General features: G+C 46.4%; 1 protein-coding gene across 1 annotated transcript in view; it reads right to left on the bottom strand.

Annotated features, from left to right (window-relative positions):
- Positions 1-5,669: 5,669 nt before the first annotated feature.
- Positions 5,670-12,963, bottom strand: part of tshz3a (teashirt zinc finger homeobox 3a) — a 17,824-nt gene continuing 10,530 nt past the window's right edge. The window contains exon 2 of the mRNA XM_030054479.1: positions 5,670-9,951. Within this exon, the coding sequence (XP_029910339.1) occupies positions 6,635-9,951 (3,317 nt within the window). The 3' untranslated portion in view covers positions 5,670-6,634. The remainder of the gene's footprint in view (positions 9,952-12,963) is intronic.

Below are 12,963 nucleotides of genomic sequence, written 5' to 3'. Positions count from 1 at the left end.
CATTGCAGATGGAAAGAATGACTTGTCTGAGGTTTTGCCTCTCTCTCTCTCTCTCTGTTTCTTTCTCTCTCTCTCTGTTTCTCACTCTCTCTCTTTCTCTCTCTCTCTCTCTCTCTCTCTCTGCCGGGAATGAGTTGTATGATGAGAAACAGTACCCTCTGTGAGGATGATGGTGTTGGTCTTGAAAAGGTTACGTGCACTGGAAACAAATAGAATTACATCAACCTATTAGCATTTTACTCAAAAGTCAGAATTTACAGGGTGAGTATAAGGAACTTGGTAAAATGGTTAGAACGGTAAAACTGGTAAGAATATGGATAGAAAACTCTTCATTCTAGCAAGTCATCCCGTCTCATATTCAATCTCTTAAAAAATGCTTTTGTTAAAACAAGTGAAAAAAAAAATGCTTGTGGGATGAGATAATCCCACTTGTTTCCAATGCAGTTTCATTTGTTTCTGAATGCTTTTTTTTTCTGGGAACAAGTATAAATATGTTGAAACAAAGCAGAATAAGGCAGATCGGCCAAAAATGACACTTGATTCAAATAAATTCTGGAAACCAGCTGAGGACTGGAATCAAGTGGGATAGCTCTGATTTTTTTTTTTTTTTCTTGAAAGATTGGCTTGTTTCAAGTGGAATTATCTCACCCCGTTTCAGATTTTAAAACAGAATGATGATGCTAAATGATTTGATAAAATGGACTTTGCAATACAGGCCTGTGGATGCCTACAGCGGTGAAGCTACACCATTGGTACTTTGCCTCAAATACCTACAGCATCACGTTCAGTCCCTTCACGTGACACTGACAAACTGAACCTGCGCAATTATAAGATTACATGTATTAAATTCAGGAACCTAGATTAAAATGCACTCATGAATGTCATTTGTATCTGATAAGAAATGGTTCTCCAGGATAATAAGCCCTTGCCAAACAGAAGGGAAGTCAAATGGATTTTGATTCCACTCCAAATCATTCAATAGCTTCCCACTAATGTAACTTGATCAGAGCACTCTCAAATCCGAGCCCTGTGAAATGACAGTTGAGATTAATTTTGTCAGCCTTGTAATCACGCCTTATTGATGTGTTTCCTGTGAAATGGCACATTGGAAAGAGCAGCGCCAGCCATGGGCAACTGTTCCATATAGTGGTCATGGATGGACATTTGATGTTGACCTCCTGAGCACACACCCTCACAACATCCGGCAAGCACAAACACACACACGCTGGACGCGGACACCCAGGTAATGCTCTATTATGCTGATTTATTGAAGGTTAATTTAATCACTCTTGTAATACCTGACCAGAGGGTGTTCTTACCCGCGAAAAACCCCAACTCGCAGGGAAAAAAAAGGGAGAAAAACATGACAACAAATCAAAAAGTGATTTCATGAAGGTGGCACCAGAGACAAGCCAATCCATCAGAGGGGTGGCAGAGTGTGGACGTGGTGCCACGCGTGGTGCCAGGCGAGGTGCCAGGCGGTCCAAGGCACATCCTCCATGCCAGCGCCCCGAGGCTGTGTGTCCTCATCGCAAGGACAGAGAGGTCGTTAGGACCGAGTGCACTAAATCACACACCTCCTCCCACCCACTGTCAGGGCCGACAAAGCAGGTTGATAGAGAAACACAGGGAGAGGTGAAGTTACTGAGACATCAGCTCCTGGTCAAGTCCACCGGTTCATTTCAGCAAAACGCTCTCCGAGGAATGTAGATCATATCCTCTTATCTCAATTAATACCATAATATATGATTCTGTTGTGACACTTCCCCTGCTTTTGAGAGCACCCCGATGTCAACAAGGCTTTGCACAGAGTGAGTGATTCCTCTTAAATGCATTTTAGAGTTTTGCACAAATACATTTTCAGAGCTAAGTAAACAATGCAGGCCATTATCTAGATGTATTGTCCATGTATCTTGTGCTCTGAGGCAGAGATCAGGCGAAACAAAGAGAGCGACAAAGAGAGAGACGGAGAAACAGCAAGACCGAAAAAAAAAAAAAGAGACAGGGAGAGATAGAAAGCGAGAGACGGAGAGGGAGAAAGACAGACAGAGAACCTCCTCCACCACCGAAATACATCAGCATTGTGAGCAGCACAGGCAGATTTTCCATTCCGTCAGCATTTTTCTTTACGTGCTGGAGAGATAGCTAAAGGTACCACTTAATGTGCTGGGAGACAGGATCTAATGGATTGATACACAGGTTTTGACATGCTATTTGAGCATGGAGCTCGCTATAATTGGCCATGTCATTGTGCATTAAACTAACGATATATAGAGTAGTGCCCTGAGACGAGTGTCTTTAGCAAATCTGTCAGATATCACACCAAAATACCTTTGACAGCTATCTCAGGCAGAGGCAGCCCACTGCAACACAGCAGCATAAAAACCTATACTCACTAGCGCGGGCACATTTGGAAATCAAGCTCCCTTAAACTCACCTCGCTGTCTCTTCCCCTCGGTGTCTCTGCCTCCATCTCTATTTACCTTCCTGTTTGCTTCTTCCCTAAATCCTTGTTGTTGTCTGTGCACGGTTTCAGCATCATCACTGCGAGGTAAATTCTTGGCTGAACTCCAGCACAAATCTTTTTATTGTATCTGCATAAACTGATTGCATTTCAAGTACAGTATAATATAATATAACTTTCTAGGCACAGCTAAAGACAGGGCAGTGACCTTAATATTGGCTGTCGAGATGTGCGTGACCCCCTCCTCTACAGTGGAAACAGGGGTCAAAGGTCCAAGGTGAAGCCGGCTCGGCTCTGCCCATGACTCCTGCCCTGCTGTCACAAACTATCATGTCACCCTTTGGTATGGAGGCAGTGTGAATAGACAACACTTCCTACATTGTCTTCCATCCTGGCACACAGCGGCTGAGAGACGCAAAGGTCATTAGTAGGCTGTGACATAGTCGATAAACAAATGATGTGTCAGATCGGACATCGTGAAAAGAGCGTTTGCTTTGTTGTTCTTTTTTTTTTTTTTTTTTTTTTAATACAGAGAAAAACTGTTTATCATCTGAGCCGGGTGGCATTTTTGAACACCCTCGGGCTTCTGTAAATCTAACTGAAATCCCCGTGTATGGATTTTCAGAATGACGTACTCGCGTGTGATACAGTATGTCTAAATCAGTTTGCATGCCTGCACCGGTACACCGAGACAGGTGCAATATTTTTTCCACGGCGCTCTAAAGACATCCAACACTATTTTGGCAGCCATTTTGTTTTCCTAAATACATAGCCTCTCCTCCTCAGCTGTCTGTCTGTCCGCGCTGTCAGCCACTCTTGTGTGATTGGTCTGATGGGCTTGATGCTCATCACTCTGTCAGGCCGGGCTCGCCTTTCATTAGTCTGGGCCCCTCCATCCGCCACACTCACACAAATCACATTGACATCCAAACTCCTCAGATCCACAGAGCAATTTAACTGATATTCATTAGAGGGATGACAAGAGCTGATGGGAGATCTGTGGAGTGGCGGAGTGGGGGGACTCATTCTCCTCCTATCCTATCCCTGTCCTGTCCGCCTCCTTTCTTCCCCCTTCACTGCTGACTTTGTTTTAGGAGCATTGAGGCGCAGCGGCGTCTATAACTACCCAGCCCTCAAGGATACTCAAGACAAAAGAACAATGGATAACACATCTAATCTCCTCTTTATTATCTTAGAAAAATACAATCTAGAGGAGTTCTGGTTTTTTTTTTTCCGTTCTAAATAATTGGCTACAGCAGATCCACAGCCTCCACAATGCTCTCCTCTAGCAGTCTCTATAATGCTCATCCAAGCAGAAGTCCAATCATTTAGTCCTCTCCCTCCAGCCCCTCATTAACCCCCAAAGTGTCAACTATCTCATTAACGCCCCCAACCATCTCAGCTCCGAGTCCTTCACTAAGCCTAAACCATTCCATCAAAACATACAGAGAGTCCAAGGAGAGAGGGAAAAAAAACATTGTTCATGTCTAAGAGATAATTTTGTATCTGAAGACTGAATAAGCTTTGAAAACTCACAAGATATTCAATAAGGCAGTTCAGGCTTTTTCATTTGCATTATCAATGGCTACCGGTCTGAATCCCATCTTTCAATTATCATCCTTTGTTAAGGGCTTTATTCTGCTTGTCAGATGTGAGTCATCACTGGGTTCTCCCGCAACGTTGGACCAATGTATCCTAAACGTCGCAGGGCCGGGAGCAAGTCTGAGGCGGTAATGAGTTTGTGTGAGAAGACGGGGTCAGGACACAGTGTGTGTGTGTTAATTAATCTGTTCCCGGGTGGGAGGAACTGAAGCGAGATGATGAGATTTAAGAGAGTAAATGGGTGTGCTGCTCTCGAGCTGTCCTCCGTTGAGTGAGCGAGCAGGGTTAGAGGCTGGGCAAATGGCCGTCACCATAGTAACCAGATAACTTCCCAGCCCAAGTCACTCAGTCAGTCAGTCATGACAAGCCCTGCTTGGGAACATCAAACAGAAAGAACATGGTGTCCCCAGGCATCTTCAAATAAGACAAAGGTAGATGGTACCAAATCTGTCGAGTAAATGTGTGCATGTGTGTGTGTGTGTGTGTGTGTGTGTGTGTGTGTTTGAGGGAGCAGGCCTCTGCAGTGCACACTGACAACATCGAAATGTCTGTGTGCGTATCTTTCTCATTAAATTTAAAAGGATATCAAAATTTTTCATTACATGGCACTGAGCCTGAATTGTGACTGGTCTGATAGCATCAACACCTGCCAGTAATATTGTTAGATCCAAAGGCCTGCTTTGAGGGAATAGCACCTGTCTATGCATTCTGCAGCACTGTCAGCTTGTCTCAACGTGCGTATATAAGATCTGCTTTATTTTTTCCAAGGGACAGTCTTGGAGTCCAGGTGTGTGCCAGATCTGCTGTCTGTGCCCAGGGCTCCTGATGGCATCCAAGCCCCCGTAGTAATCAGCCCACTCTGCCTGCTGTTGCAGCCTGCCTCCTCCTCCTCCAGTGGCTCGTTTCAGAAACATCTGGTGGTTTACATGCAGCACACACCACCTGCCAGACGCCTTGCAGGCAGTGGCACCGCTCGCTCCTCCCGAGTCCACCCGTGCTATAATGCGACAACACAGAAATCACCAGGAAAATCTAGACAAAGTGCGGCTGTGAAGGCTGCAACACAGAGAGAAAAAAAACAAAAAAAAAACACTGAGGGTTCTTCAGTCCAGTTCACTGTTTTTGCAGATGCAGGCTTGTGGAAATTCTGGGAATGTGTCAGCTGATTTGTAAATGCTTAGTCATAATATTGTGGGATTGTCACCGACAACAGCAGGGAGAGGTGTTTTTTTCCCCCTCAAGAAGCATGACTTTTCCAGTAAGCCAGGTGATGAATTGAATTACATGCACTGTTAACACACTGGATATTACATTTAGGATAAACCTGTGATGTGTCAGGTACCTCTTTTCATTAACTAAAACTCAGAGGCCATTTTCTAGTGCTAGTCAAACTTATCAAACTGCTTTGAAATGTTGCTCCTTCAAATGTGTCTTGCTCTATTGAACATTCATAATAAACTGATTTAAAAACGGCATCTATCTGGCTTGGAATTAGGAGGAAAATTTACAAAAGTCTAGCCTCAATATATTTCATGTGAGAGATGGAGGAGTGCATTTCTGTGACTGGGGAATATGAAAGAAAACACCGTGGTTTTATGCAGCAGTTAAATCAATTTAATCATAGAAGCACAAGGCATTAACATATTTGTATTTTTTTTTTTTTTATCAAATAACATTTATAAAACTATTGTGCAAAACAATGTCATTTTTGTCTTCTTCAAAGGCTCTGCACCAGTGGATAGTCATAGTCCTCTTAAATTAGGAAATATAACAAGTATGCATAATTTAAACAGCAAGTTGTAAGCTTATATACTGTATGTACATTTTTACAAAGACCTGGATTTTAGGTGACCCTCATTCAACGATAAGAAGCCTCATTCTTTATCATTAAGTAAGGGACCACTTCTACAATCGGCGAGGAAAATCAATAAGCTGTACAGACAAAACTACACAAACAAGTGATGAAAGTGTTTGTTGTTTGGCAGATTTTTCTAAGGAGCTTTCCCAGGCATTTTGGCTGTTTTCATAAGTGTTTAAAAAGTTGACCAATTTCAAAAGGGCAATTTAAAATCTGGACAGGACTGTACAAACTTAACAGTAAAACTTGCTGAACATGCAGTCTACCAGCAAATCAAAACCAAACTCACGAAAATAGAAAATAAATACAATAAAAGCAATACATTTCAAGTTACTAGCTGACCTTCTAGTCAAGAGATTCATCATGATCATGAAATTAATCTGTCCTTTGTTGTCTTTCCTTGCCAACAGTATACACAGTGAGGGAGACAACAGAAACCAATGACTCTGCTTGCTTAACGGACTGAATATTGTTGACCAACAGTATATTTTGAAACACCCTTGACATTTGAAATAACTGTCTTTTGAAATGCAGATAAATCAGAAACGTTTATAGGCCAAATACATGTAAACACCTTGTGCTGACATTTTTAACAGTAGCTCATGGCATCATTGTGCATTGTCACACTTTTCAATATTCTGTTTTAGGTTTTGTCCTTAACAGTCATTCTGTGTGTTTTCCAGTACAGTATGTCCACTGCTGAGAGTAATTTAGTGTTTCTCCAGTTCGCACACATACAGCAGATGGTCCTCTGGAGACTTCCCATGGCTCTTGCTGAGGTGGAGCTTGATGGCGTGCTTACTGGCGAATTTACGGACACAGAGCTGGCAGCGGTACACTGCTCCATTACTACTGCAGTCATCTTGTGATTGTGGAGAGAGGAAAGACTCCAGGGGCACTAGTTTCTCAGTCAGAGTCTGGGAGTCCCTAACAGTCTGTTTGGGGGACAGCTTGGCCAGGTCCCTAATTCTGAATCCCAGATGGGCCTCCAGGTGGCATATATATGCTGCTGGGGTTCGAATCTGTGAGGCACAGTCACTGCAGTAGAATACGGGTTGACCGGAATCCAGGTTCTTAAGGAATTTGGTTCTGCCAGTTCTCCTTAGCTGGTACTTGACGTTGGCCAGCCAGTGGCTGATGGTGGTCATGGAGAGGCCTGTGAATCGGGACACATGCATCCTTTCCTGTGGGCTAAGGTCATTGATGATGTACTTCCCCTCCGATGTCTGCCTCAGGCTCGAGGCAAACTGAGCCTGAAGAAGGAGCAGGTGCTGCGGGTTCCAGTTGGAATGACGGCCTTTGCGTTTGGGGCCATGCAAGGACCCCTCAGCCTCCTCCTGGGTAGAGCCCACCACCTCAACCCTGTCTGTGATCCGTGACCGTGTGGGAGGCTTTGGGACATGCTGGGATTGTGTCAGATTCCTCAACATGTCTGAGATATCAGACAATGCATTCTCATGTAGGGGACTGCTGGATGTGTAGGGAGAGACCACCGCTAGCTTAGCAGGGGTTACAAGAGAGGAGGGGGAGATGGAGGAGGCTGTGGATGAGGGTGTTAGGGGAGCAGAGCCTACAGAGCCCCTTCTATCGCTCTTCCCTTTTGTCAGGTCCATAGGCTGGTCATCAGTTGGCTGGCAGAAACTATGGTCTACCACAGTTTCAGGTTTTTTGGTCTGAGTGGGAGGAGCAGCCACAGCAGCCCTCTCAGCCATGCTCTGGCTGAGCCTGGAGAGGAGGCTCAGGGGATCTTGGTTTGGCATGGAGGGCTTGGCTGCTTTCCCCAGATGAATGTTCATTACCGACTGAAGAGCACTTAGAGGGTTGACAAAGGGCTGCTCTGGAGGAGGATGGCCAGTGATGATGGCGGTGCTGCATCTCAGAGTGGAAACCAGTGGAGATTTGATGGTTGACTCTCTCTTGGGTTCTGTTGCTGGGGATGCCCTGTCGCTATGGCTTCCCTTGTCGCTGTTGGCTGGAGTTGCTGCCCTCCATTCCCGGGGTGAGTCAGCATCCCCTCCCTTAGTTGATTCTGCAGCCTCACTACTACATGGGGAGAGGTGCATTTCTGTCTTAGGAGATAACTGCTTTACCCTTTGCTCCACTTTAGCTACTTTCTCAGTCACCTTTTTCACTAAATCCTCCATTGCCTGGAAGTTGTTGTTGGGAAGTGGGGAGGACTGGGTAATGGGTGGGGAGATGAGGGGCTGGTTTTTGGCGAGTGAGGACAATACTCCATCCCCTCCACTGAACATAAACTTCATTGGTGAGTTCTTCTCCATGCTGCCCTGGGGGAGCTTCAGGGCACTGGGGAACTGGTAGGCTGCATGGATGCTAGGGTAGCCCCCCCAGCTGGGGTTTCCACTCTGGGCCTTGTTGATGGCTGATGTCACAGTGTTTTCCAGAGATTTGAGGATGTCAAAGCCTCCTTTAGGGCTCTCCTTCAGGTCCTCCTCAGTCAGATAGTTATATTTTGAGACATCGAACTTTTCCTCCTTCTCCGCATCCTCCTCCCTTTCATCTCCATTTGCCACCTGCTTTTCATTTCTGACAGGCTGTTCCTTGGTGCATTCCTCCTCAATCTCCTCCTTTTTGATCTCTTTGAGGGGAGGGGAGGCAGCAGGGGGAGTTGTGGTGATAGGAAGAGGTGGAGGAGAGAATGTGGAGGGGGCGAGTGGGACAGACTGCACCCTCTCTTCACTAGGGGTGGTGACCCTCCCAGAGCTTGGGGAGGTGGCGTCAGTAGGAGGTTTGACTCTCTTTCCTACAGAGCTGGTCACCCTCAGGAAGTGTCCTGTCACCATCATGTGGGTTCTCAGTTCCTGCAGTGTGTTATGGGAACTCCCACACTCCATACACTTGAGGATCTGGAATTTATTGGACTCAAATTGCCAAGCGTAGCTAGCACCATTCTGGTGGCCATAGCGGTTATTAGTGGTAGTGTAGGGACTGGATGAAGCTTTCTGTGAGGGTTCACTTATATCTGCCTGTAGATGCTTAGCTTTGGGGGTCCCTTCTCTAGAATGTGGGGAGGGAGTGAGGTCCAACCCCACAAGTCCCCTTTTCTTAGAAGACATGATTTTGGCTGCCACAGGGGCCATGGGCTCCTTAAGAGGCACTTTCTGGTAGTGTTTGGTCTTGATCATGTGGACACTGAGGTCCTGGAGGGACTCAAAGGAGTGGCCACAATACATACACTTGAGAACCTTCTGGGCATCCTCCTTCCCCTCCATTTCCAGCAGGGATCGCTTACGGGGCTTTGACCAACGCTTTGCGCCGCTGCCAGCCCTGTCCTGGTTGTCGTCACGGTAGTGGCCTGTGTCATTCATGTGAACCGTCAGCTCCACCAGGGTGTCATAAGCAGCACTGCACCCCTTACAGCGGAACTTACTGGCCCCAGTGAAGATGGAGCCAAACAGTCTTGGGTTTTGCCTGTGGAGTTGGACTGTACTAAAGAGGCTGTGTTCAGACTGAGTGGAGTGTTGACTCTGGGAAGGATGCTGTTGTAGTGTCTTTGCTACTGCAGACTGGTGCCAGTCATAGCTACTGCTGCTGCAGCTGCTACTGCTACTAGTGCTGTTGCTGCGAGCTGGCTTCTCAGCAGGAGCCGGGGTTTGTGCCTGTGTCAGTGTGGCATTAAAGTTCAGAGGTGACCAGAAGGGGCTGGTCAGGAAGCTTGAGTATATGGCCTTCATCTGTTCCAGAGTGTCTATGCCTCTGGGGGGTGTCTCTGTGCCACCATTTCGAGGTGCTGTGACCAAGTTGCCCTCTGCTTTCCTGGAGGGGCTTTCAAAGTCTGACAGACGGTCGCTAGCCTCGCTCACATGTGACTCGCTGTCCATCTCTTGTCCCGAGAGCTCTGCGGCCCCGGATGAATCCTGGTCACATGCAGGCTCCTTGGCAGGCCCTATGCTGTTCTCCACAAACTCGTCTTTCATGGGAAGGTCATCCTGAGGGACAGAGGCCAGGTCCTCTGCTTCCGCCTCCTCATCCTCCACAGTATGCTCTGTCAGCTCCTCAGGAGAATAGGCTGCAAGGAAAATGGAGACAAAGAGAGAAAGAAAGAGATGAGTTAAATTGCAGGGAGTGAACACGTTATGTTAGAATAACTGGAGAAAAAGTTTCCTGCTATGTGTGCCCGAGGACTCCCAGGGATAAATGAGCCATCTGTGTGGGAGCCTTTAAAGCTGAGCTGAGAAATTACAGTCATCCCATTTCACCTCATCAACCGTTGAGGTGTTATTTTCCTCTAGGCGAGCCTGTATTTATATACTACCCCAGCCACACGGAACTTATGCCTCCCCTCTTTTCACTCCTTCTATTGGAGGAAAACAAAAAAGAAATATCTTGGCAAAAACATAATGCGCCATTTTATTTATCTCAGGGCGCAACAGCTTGAAATGAAAACTAAATCTGAAATTAATGAAGCCCAATCTCGCTGTGGCATTCTCCTCTGGGGTAATAAATGAGTTGGATCAACCTCCATCTGTCAGTTAATATGTCTGACGCCTCTTCATCTGCCTCTTCTCTGGATGCACACACACGCGCACACACACACACACACACACACACACACACACACACACACACACACACACACACACACACAACCATATCCTCACTCCTTACAAGAAAGGGATGTCAGAATTCTGTTGATGAAAATATTCGCATGTTGGATAGACATCCTTCAATGTCATCTGAACTGTAGTGAGTTCATTAGTTCCATAATATGTGTAGGGCAGTAGATACTGTGAAATCGAGCTGCATTTTTTCAGCAAATCCCAATGAGACTAACAGGTGCTAGATGTCATGCAAACACATCACTGAGGCATTACACACACCTTATCAAAGAAACAAAAAAAAAAAGACAAAGAAATGAATAAATAAACAACGGGAGAAAGAGGGTGGGACAGCGAGAGGAGAGGGATAAAGAGAAGAAGGTGGAAGTGAGGCTCGTGAACAGGACGGTGATGCATAAGCGACTTGTCACTTCACATGCAGGCGCCCACTGCTCACCTCAAGACAGGTGACAAGTGTGTGTGTGTGTGTGTGTGTGTGTAAAATGCATGTGTGAGCAGGGAAGGCGTCCTGCTGGGCCAATGCCTGGTTCTGACGGATCTCAGAGGGCGCTGATCCCCTACGCCACAAGCATACACGTTTCTGTCCTCTTGCAGTGACCCCCCCCACCCCATCCTCCACCCACACCCCACACACAAACAAACACACACGCACTCTGACACAGTTATATGGGACACACATTATGGTCTAGCCATGACACCAGTATCCTTCCCTCCCTGTGCGCCTTAATTTGCTGTCTACTTCACTCCTAAACTTATGACGAATAACCACAGAAAGGAGTTTTGGGTGTAGGCTTTAATGTTATGGGCAGCCACACACACATGCACACGCCATAAATGCACAAAAAACAATCAAACTTGTGCAAGTGGACACACAAACAGCCACACACACACACACACACACACACATATGCAATGCCTAAATCCTTCATCTACCCCCCCTCCCCACACATACACAGACATTCACACACGTCCAGTCTAAACAAAAATGTCATAGCTGAAATAACTCCCATTTCCAGTGCTAACAGCCAATCTCCAGGCGGCCGTGTGGCTGGCGCTGGACTGATTTGGGCCCTGGGGGCAGAGTCAGCAGGCAGCCCCACTGAGAGGCCAGCCTAATGGAGACCTGGCAGGTGCGGCCCACTCTCCATCCTCCAGGAGATTTGGTTTGTCACTGGGTATCCATTACCTGCCATTCTCCGCTGATAGGCCCCGACAGCCCTGATCAAAAGATGTCGTCGGGCCCCAGTCCGCTTGGCAGTCAGTGGCATGTCGTTTGTAAAAGGGGCCAAGCAGGGTGTAAATAAAATGACATGATCACTTCCCTGGCCCCTCATGTTCTGGACACAATTATGATAATGTGGAAGTGTGTGCGCGTGGAAGGTGGTGGAGATGGAGGGGGGGTGGCGGGGATCGAGGAGGATGGAGTAGGGGCAGGCAAGGAGGTAAATAGCTCACGCTCGGGCAAACTGGCAAGGGAGATATCTCACCACCAACAATGCACAACCCCACTGCCCACGCCCTCATTCCTTTCTCCTCACCCTCTCTCCATCTCCTCTGGAAGGTGTTCATGTCACAGTCTCATTTGAAAGAGGAAATCCAGTCAGGATGAGGTGACTAATGTGTTTGCGTCCTGACCAGCTGGTCACAGATGTCAGTTTGCATCAGACGGGCCTGGCATGCTGCTTGACTAAGTTGTCAGGTCACCTTTCCCCTCCTGAACAATCAAGCAAATATTCCACATGTTTCTTCACATCGCCTCGACGTTTCATCAAGCCATTGCTATATCCAATTTCACATCATGCTATCACTGTCTTAAGGCTTCCCAGGCCTTTTTTTTCTGCAGCTTAACTTGGGTAGTTAATGCTCTGCATTTTGTGCTAATAGAACTGCGGGCCTGTAGGTTATTGTTCATTTGTCGTTAAGCCGAGATAGCGCCGAGACAATGAAGCAGAGAGAGCGAGCGAGAGAGAGAGAAGTCCAAAAGGACCAGCTATAAAAACCTAGAGTCTACTGGTGCTCCCAGGCAATTTAAAATGCAAAACAAAAACCATTACGTCTGAGCACTATCTGTTAATTTAATCCCCAATGACTGATAATCCATCACACAGGGCGACAACCACATCCAATTATTCTCCCTGGCTTGACTGACAACAGAGGTGATTTATCAAGCTAATAAAAGGTGATGGGAGTATGGAGGCTCCCTCAGAGTAAAAAAAAAAAAAGATAAAAAAAAAGAGGATTATGAATACAAACAATACTCTTGGATGCAGTCTTAACTAATATCTAGGCATGTGGTGTAGGGCCAATGTATGCATTTCACTGATAATGTGTGTGCATGTGTGTATGTGTATGTGTATAAGAGAGGGAGAGGGAGAGAGAGGGGAAAGAAAGGAAAGAGTGTGTATGTGTGTATGAAAGAGTGTGTATGCTTGTGTGTTGATGAAGTGAGCCAGTGCCATGTG

The sequence above is a fragment of the Myripristis murdjan genome, chromosome 6 (genome assembly GCF_902150065.1).
Source record: "Myripristis murdjan chromosome 6, fMyrMur1.1, whole genome shotgun sequence".
NCBI lineage: Eukaryota > Metazoa > Chordata > Actinopteri > Holocentriformes > Holocentridae > Myripristis > Myripristis murdjan.
Note: the sequence above shows the minus strand (reverse complement) of the source record. Positions and strands in the feature narration are given on the sequence as shown.